The sequence below is a fragment of the Schistocerca nitens genome, chromosome 4, assembly GCF_023898315.1.
Source record: "Schistocerca nitens isolate TAMUIC-IGC-003100 chromosome 4, iqSchNite1.1, whole genome shotgun sequence".
NCBI lineage: Eukaryota > Metazoa > Arthropoda > Insecta > Orthoptera > Acrididae > Schistocerca > Schistocerca nitens.
This window is the reverse complement of record NC_064617.1, coordinates 565630276-565638816: the sequence shown is the minus strand read 5'-3', so window position 1 is coordinate 565638816 and position 8541 is coordinate 565630276. Positions and strand designations below refer to the sequence as shown.

The 8541-nt window shown below is 35.6% G+C and overlaps 1 protein-coding gene and 1 long non-coding RNA gene across 2 annotated transcripts; both read left to right on the top strand.

The window, feature by feature from the left end:
• The first annotated feature begins 448 nt into the window (after positions 1-448).
• Positions 449-1036, top strand: LOC126253346 (uncharacterized). Its single transcript, XR_007545943.1, has 2 exons — positions 449-629; positions 740-1036. It is a non-coding gene; the product is annotated as an uncharacterized LOC126253346 (long non-coding RNA).
• An 87-nt stretch (positions 1037-1123) lies between these two features.
• On the top strand, positions 1124-2024 carry LOC126253345 (low molecular weight phosphotyrosine protein phosphatase 1-like). The gene has a single exon (XM_049954614.1). The coding sequence runs from the start codon at positions 1208-1210 to the stop codon at positions 1679-1681; it is 474 nt and encodes a 157-aa protein (XP_049810571.1). The 5' UTR covers positions 1124-1207; the 3' UTR covers positions 1682-2024.
• Positions 2025-8541: the final 6517 nt, after the last annotated feature.

The window sequence follows — 8541 nt, the reverse complement described above, 5'->3', positions numbered from 1 at the left end:
CAGGTGATAGTGTGGATAGAAAGTCAACTTCTGGTTATGTAATTAGATTATTTGGTAATGTTGTATTTTGGAAGTCAAGAAAACAAGCGAGTGTTACAAAGGCTTCAACTTTCGCAGAATATGTAGCATTGTCTGAAGCTGTAAGCGAGGTGAAACTTATACATGATATTTTAGACATTTTTAATGTTAAATTTGAAAAACCTATTGTCATATATGAAGATAATTCAGGAGCATTAAATATAGCGATGTTTGGTAATTATAGAAAGAATTCAAAATACATAGAAGTGCATTACCATTTTGTGAATGAGTATTATTTACAGGGGCTCATTGATATTGTTAAAGTAGATTCAAATGAAAATGTTGCAGATATATTCACAAAGTCGTTATGTAAAGAAAAATTCATTAAAATTAGGAATATGTTAAACATCGCGATATAAATGTAAGGAGGTGTGTTGGAATTATGTAATACATTTATATCGGATATGAGAAAGTTCCAGAACATCGTTCTAGAATAAGTTATATCGAGTATGTTCGAGAAGTATCGATTGTGGTGACAGCTATGTTTGTGTATATATGCGTGAGTGATGAGGCGCAATAGATAGTCTTCGTGTGTATTTTATGAAGTGAACGTATGTATATTTTAATAAAGTATTTTATAAGTAAAAGTGTGAACGTGATTCAAAACAAATAATATGATTTAATACTTGTCAGGTTATTGAAGTTTCATGTTCAACTTTAGGTAAACCTAATGAAAACCAAAATCAGGAACATGCTCTAAACCAGTACACTGAATGGAGCACTTCTTGCCTCTGAATGCATTAAAAAACGACCAGGAAACAACGGAACATGTGTAACTTTTGAGCCAACACACGGAATGTACGAGAGAATGACGTCGGACACTCTTTATAAAACGAAACAGGAAGAAGAAGATGTAGACATCGAATTTGTTTCATAATTACAAATTCTTGTTCATAGTTTTATTCATTTGTAAATAAGGTTTTGTAAAGCTATATGAATAAAAAATTTTCAAAACGTACGAGAATTTTTATTAAAATACGAGAATTTCATGAGGTTGGTACGAGAATCGCGCTGTCTGGATATCACAACCCTGGTTAGAAAATTTATTTTAACATCTTTGATCGAGTGTTGTGATATTGTGTTTGCTAGTTAGAGAATTGTGGTTACATTGTACATTGAAACACGTAAAATGAGCAGTGAAAAGAAAGCTGTACTTTTTATTTGTCTTGGGAATATTTGCAGATCACCAATCGCAGAAGCTGTGTTTCTTAATCTTTTAAAGCAAAGAGGCCTTACGGATAAATGGATTGTTGACAGTGCTGCTATTGGGCCCTGGCATGTGGGTAAGGCTCCGGACAAAAGGGCTCGGAGTACTTTGGAAGCCAATGGTATTGATTATAAGCATACCGTTAGGCAGATTCGAAAGGATGACTTCAATCAGTTTGATTATATATTTGGAATGGATGACGAGAACATGGAGAATCTAAAACATCAGGCACCAGCAGGCAGTAAAGCGCAGTTACAACTCGTAGGTGCTTTTGACCCAAAGGGAGAAAGAATAATTCGAGATCCGTATTATGACAGTGACGATAAAGGCTTCCATAAATGTTATGAGCAATGTGTTCGCTCATTGTCAGCGTTTCTGGACCAGCAATCAAAGTGAAGATGAACACACCACTGTGCAGCATTAAACAGTCAATCGACAGTTTTAAAATGTTTCGCTACGTTTCATAAACAGTAAAGTTAATTTGTTCTATATGCGGTAGTATTCAAAAGTGTTCATGGTGACCGCCGATATATTTGAGGTGACATTTGTTTTGTTGTACACATTGTATTGGAGCCGTTAGACTAAGGAACTGGTATGTGTACTACAGGGCTTTAAGACTGCTTCAATTGCATTTAATTTGAGAAGTTATCAGTGTAAAGCTCAAAACCCATTATGTATCTTTAAACACGTCCCAATATTTCAATATTGGTAAATGAATAAATGAACTAAAACTGTTAAATGTTTACATGATGTTATTTTTCCACCGTTTCTTTTATTATGACTTCGAAAAAGATTTTTCTTTTTGATGAATGAAATTTTCACATGCGCCTTGTGCCATTACAGAAACTTGAGCTTTAATTACTAATCCTGTCCCCACCATGAAGAATAACTCCTTTCCCTTGGTACAGGCATCTCTGCTGCTGTAGCTGTCACTTGCATTTTGTCAAAGCTATTGCTTGCAAATACCTTCTTAACAAATTGTTTGTTGAAGGGGTTGCAACCTCTTTCAGATTTACACAGTTGCAGTTTCGGGGCCATTTTTAAGATTTTGGAATTGTTTGTTGGTTCAGCAATGAACAAAAGCAGTGATTTATGCGTGAAGAGATTTTTGCTGTCACACTGCTGGTAAAATTGAATATGAAAGTTCATATAGCATGGACATGATACTGGAAATGTCTTAAATTCATTCTTAAAATATTGTTTGTAAGGAAATGGCAATGGTTAATGTGATTTGTAATTAACTATTTACAGTACTAGTGTTGCATTTAATCATTTTTCTGGATTACTCACAATTTCACTAATGCCTCTCCTCCCCCTGAAATCTTGATTGTGGTGACAGATTAATTTGTAGTATAGACAAGGTGACAGTTCTCAGTTGGTGAAGCAAGTGCCAAAAAAGGGTTGTAATAAATTGCTCTGTAATACAGCCCAGACTCTGTACCATATGTAACACACTTTTCACTTTAAATATTTACTGCAAGGTAAGTTCAGGAAAGCAGTATTAGAGAATGTGCAAATCTCCATCAATTATTTTGGTACATATTATGTAGGCCTACCTAGTGTAAATTACAAAATGTTAGTATTTGGGAGCACTACACAACTCTTGACTGTATATATAATTCCACCTGTTCTTACATCAAGAAACAATAAAGAATAGTGCTGACACCAAATTTGCTAAATTGAGCTGTAAATCAATAGCAGTGATGACTCGCCAATGTAGTTACAAGTTTCTCAGGATTATTTTTAATCAGGAATATATTACATTTCTCATTCAATTGGTAAGAACAACATGTTGAATAGATATTAAAAATATTTTAGTAGACTTACAACTGAGACTATCAGAACTTTATCACTTTGCAGTCAGTCACTGCAAATACTGTTACCTGTTCATAGAAATTGTTCGTGTAATTTCCTGCTTTGACGAATGATGCAGAATGAAGTGACCTTGGTTACGGCAGTACACTTTCAGCAAGTAAAAAGGAAAACCTCTGGAGGAATTTGGGTGGATACCATTTATCTTCCTATATTAAGTGTAATATAATATATGGTTTATTCAGAAATAAAGAATTATTGTAGTTAATGATAATAGTATGTGGATAGTAGATATTTTGTTGAAGTCTTCAGTCCAAAGGCTGTCTTCTGTAGCAACACATTTTTAAAGCATCCTAGTCTCTTCTTGCGTCAACTGTTTATCTTCCACATACACTACATACAAGGCTACATCCCATAAAAATATCTGCAGAAAAGACTTTCTAGCACTTAAATTTATATTTGGTATTAACAAATTACTCTTTCTCAGAAATACTTTAGCTGTCCATAGCAAGTCTGTATTTTACATCCTTTCTAATTCAGCCATCTTCAGTTGTTTCTGTGACAAATAGTAAAATTGATTATTTTTACTATTTCTTAATTTAATTCCCCCAGTATCACTCAATTTAATTAAACTACATTCCATAACCCTTGTTCTACTTTTGTTGATGTTCTTCTTACAACCTCTTTTCAAGACACTGTCCATTCTATTCAACTGCTCATCCAAACCCCTTGCCGTCTCTGACAGAACTGAAATGCCATTAGCAAACTGCAAAAGTTTTTATTTCTTCTCCCCAAATTTCTTGGTGAATTCCTTCGTAGCTCTGTCAATCCATAGGTTAACATCAGGGATAGGTAACCTTGTCTTACTCCCTTCTCAATTTCGTCTTCACTTTCATGTCCTTTGATCTTGCACAAGATGATCCTGCACAAGATGTAATTGACCTTTCGCATCCTGTATTTTATTCCTGCTACCTTCACAATTTTAAGGGGTGTAGCCTAGTGAACATTATCAAAAGTTTTCTCTAGATCTAACAATGTTATAATCATATGTTTGCCTTTCTTCAACCTATCTTCTAGGATAGGCCTAAGCCATGTGATCAGTATTGCCTCACGTGGTCCTGCTTTTCTACAGAAACCCAGCTGATCTTCCCTGAGGTCACTTTTATGTCTTTCCATTCTTCAGTAAACAGCGTGTGTCAGTGGTTTACAAGCTTCAGTTATTAGATTAGTTGTTCAGCAGTATCCACATTCAACAGTTGTCATCCTTGGAATTATTATAGTCTTCTAGTAGTCTGAGGGTATTTCTTCTGTCTTGTACCTCTTGCACACCAGGTGAAATAGCTTCCCCAGGGACCTCAATAATTCTACAGGAGTGTCTTCAACTTCAGGGGCCTTGTTTCTACTTAGGTTTTTCAGTGTGTTTTGTCAAATTACTCTTGCACTGTTGTGTATCTCCTCTTTACTTAATTCCTCTTCTCGACTATAATCTTGTTCGCAGGTTCATTTCCCGTTTATAGACCCTCTATATATTCTATCCACCTCTAGTTTCCCCTTCAATTTTTAGTACACTATTGCCATTCTTGATAGTCACATAGTAGGCATGTTTCCTACATCCTTTTATAGGTCATCTAAGCATGTTTCCTACATCCTTTTATAGGTCATCTATCCATCCCTGCACAACCATTATACATTTTCTGTCAGTTTAATTTTTTAGAAATCTATATTCTTTTGTTTCCTTCATTTGATGCTTTTTATACTTTTTTCTCTGGTCACTTACGTGAAATATATCCTGTGTTACCCAAGAACTTTTACCGAGCCCTGTCCTTTTATTTGTGTGATTCATTGCTGCCTTCACTATTTCATTTTTAAAGCTACTGATTCACCTTTTATTGTATTCATTTCGCCTGTTTCAGTCCACCATTGCCTAATACAATGTCTAAAATTCTCAACAACCTCCAGTTCTTTCATCTTATGCAAGGTCACCTCCTTTCATTTTATCCAAGATCTTCTTCTTAATTTCCTATCTTTTTGTGATTTCTTCAGTTTGAATCTGCAGTCTATAATCAGTGAATTGTGATCAGAGTCAACATCTGCCCCTGGAAATATCGTCCACTCCTGGAAATATCTTCCAGTTTAAAATGTCATAGCATTACGTAATCTACCTGAAAATTCCGGTGTCACCAGGCTTTTGCTTATATGCAACCTTAGTTCATCATTATTAAACTAAGTGTTAGGGATGATTTTATTTTTATGGTAGATAATTGTTCTAGGCAGTATTCTGTTCTCATTGGACATAGAGGGGAGAGGAGAGGTGTAACTGATTGATAAACTCTACTGTACCTAAACTTATGTAGAGAAAATGTGAAAACACAAGAAGAGAGATCCACTGCTGGTGTAGGAGATACTTACTGAGAGTCTGACAAGCTGATAAGGAAGAGAGCCGCAGGAGGAGAAGAAACATGTTCCACAGATCATATTTTGCATCAACTCACCATGGTGTGGAAGATGACAGTATGTTTACCATTAATATAGATTTCCCTGTGAAAACGTACTCTACACTGGCCATTTACATAATTGATTTTTTACATTAATTGTAAATTATAGTAGAAGTTTTTGTAGCCCAAGAAAAGGTTATGCATGTGAAACAATGTACTCTAGCATCTTACTGTTGCAGAAATAATACAAGAAAAGGAATTGTTACATATATTAAGACGAAATACAAATTAAAAAACATTGAGACAAGTACCTTTTCAAGTGATCAGCAGATAAATGTTTGTGCTTTTCAATTAATACTGAAAAATAGTTCACCTTTGAATGTAACTGCATACACTGAGGGGGAAAACGTCGCCAAACCAAAAGTTGGTAGGTGTGTTTCTACATCTGAAAGATTACGTCCAACCAGATTTCGCACTAGTCGCATAAGAGTGGTGCTAGTAGTACCACTGTATGGTGCAAATCAGTTTAAAGACACATTGTAACTGAGATGAGCATTAGTTAATTTTGAGACTGGACATGGTGAGTTGATGTTAATCAAGAATGCCTGTAAAGTGAGAAAGAGGCAATTATCAGCACCTCACTGAGTTTGAGTAACATTATGTAATAGGACTATGAGAAGCTGGACATGCCTTCTTTGATACTGCAGAAAGACTTGGCAGGAATGCAGCCACTGTACAATATTATGGGCAGTAGTGGTCGCAAGAACACACTGCACAAAAAGACCGGGCTCGAGACAGTCACGTGGCACTACCAAAGAGGGAAGACCATCGTGTTCAGCATATAGCTCTGATGTATTGTACTGCACCTGCGACAGCTATTTGTGCAGCAGTTGGCACCACAGTGACACAACGAACTGTTACAAAGGACGCCCTGTAGTGTACATTCCAGCGACCCTAAACCACAACCATTTGCGAGTTCAGTGATGTCAAGCAAGAACTCGTTGGAAGGCAGGATGGAGATCTGTTGTGTTTTCTGATGAAAGCTAGTTCTGCCTCGGTGCCAGTGATGGCTGTGTTTTGGACACACTGGACCTGCATCAAGGTCTGGGGTGTGATTTCATATGACAGCAAGAGCACTCTCGTGGTCATCCCAAACACCCTGACTGCAAAATTGTATGTCAGTCTGGTGATTCGACCTGTTTGCTGCCATTCATGAACAGCATTCCAGGGGGTGTTTTCCAAGAAGATAATGCTCATGCCCAAAATATCATTACTCTACATTAATTACTTTTTTGGTATTGCAATTCTTTTCCCATCAATGTAGATCCCCACTGGGAAATTTTAAACTGCTTATGAGGAATTTTGATTCCTTACTATACTATCTGTCAGACAGAAGCAAGCAGTTAATAGTGACTTCAATGTAGATTTTGTAAAGGATTGTGATACGAAACCTTATTTGGATCCTACAATTTGAACTAGGTAATTAACTTTCCAGCACAGTTTGATAAAAATAGTAGGACCATAATTGATAATGTTTTCTTTGTTAAGCTAACAGCAAGAAAATAACTGTCTACCCAGCAACAAATGCTCTCTTTGATCATGATTCATCGTTACTTAGGATAAGTAAAGGTAGTCAGAGTGTTGATACTCCCCAGTGGAAACCAGTTAGAATAATTGACTCCAGGACAATAGTTTTCAAGAATACTGCACGGGAGATGACCCATCATGAAACCAAATGCTATCATAAAAACAATCTGTTCCATGATAAATTCCTATCATTATGTGAAAACAGCTTTCCACATAAGCTAATCAAGGACGACTTTAAAAATCCGTGTAAAAAAGTATGGATCTCCAGGAGATTAAATTATCTTTTGAAAGGAAAAGGGAAATGTGTATGTTGGCAAAGACAAGTGGAGATCCTGCAGTAATTGCACACTACAAAAACTAGTCAAAATTACTAAGAAAAGTTATTTAAAAATCAAAGAACGTGCATACCATGTCAGAAATCTGTTATTTTGACAATAGACTTAAGGCTGTATGGAATAACGAGAGATTAGACATCTAGCCACTAACAACATCACTATTTAACTGATGAGGAGAATATAGGAAGTGCCATCACATGGTTTCCCAGAAACTTTGTTGAGTGGAAGAGGGTCAAAACAAGCAAAAACATGTCTTAATTTATCAACAGATACTCAACTGTTCCTGAAAAAATGACTGTCAAAGTTTCCGACATAATTTATGTCTTTTAGCACATAATAAGTTCAGCCAATGTATTGGCACATTGGCTAGCATTGCAGCCCGTAGACAAATTAGTGAATGCAAAGGCATTGTAAAATTACAGCTGGCTTTTGCAATAAGTGTCATACATTTATTACACAATATATGTGTGTGTGGTATTTTTAGGGTTACAATCTCTTTAAATTCTTATATTTCATTCTTACATTAACTCTTACATTTTATTCTCATGTTTACTTTTGAGGGAGATGTGGTACATCCCCTTGGATGATACCAATCGTAGGAACATTTGAAACACAGAAGTTGTGAGAATCACACAAAGGCAAGTTTGCCACAGTGGTATTTCTTCATATGAACCTCCCTCAGGAAAGTAATGCTGTTAACATTTCTGAGGATTTCATGTGTTCTAAATAATTCCATTGCAAACCATGTGTAACGGATCATTTTTCCAAAAAATGACACTTATAACTGATTATGATACAGTACAGCAATTTCACCAAAAATAATTTCAAATAATTTTCATATATTTTTTTTTTTTAATTTATTCACCAGTAGACAAATATTAGTTGAATAAGGAAAACATTATTTTAGCATACATTTGTAAAACATTCATGTTGTAATCTTCTATGGATATGGGGTGGATAAATGGAAAACAAAAATAAACACAACAGTCAGGTTTTGAACACAGGATGCAAAAGTGTGAAGTTGCGACACTATGCACTAAAAGGCACATAAAGTACCTCAAAAACTTTAACTGTCATTTTCTCTGAA

What these genes read in the sequence shown, in the direction of transcription:
- LOC126253345 (XM_049954614.1), top strand. Translation starts at nt 1,208, where the DNA reads ATGAGCAGTGAAAAGAAAGCTGTACTTTTTATTTGTCTTGGGAATATT.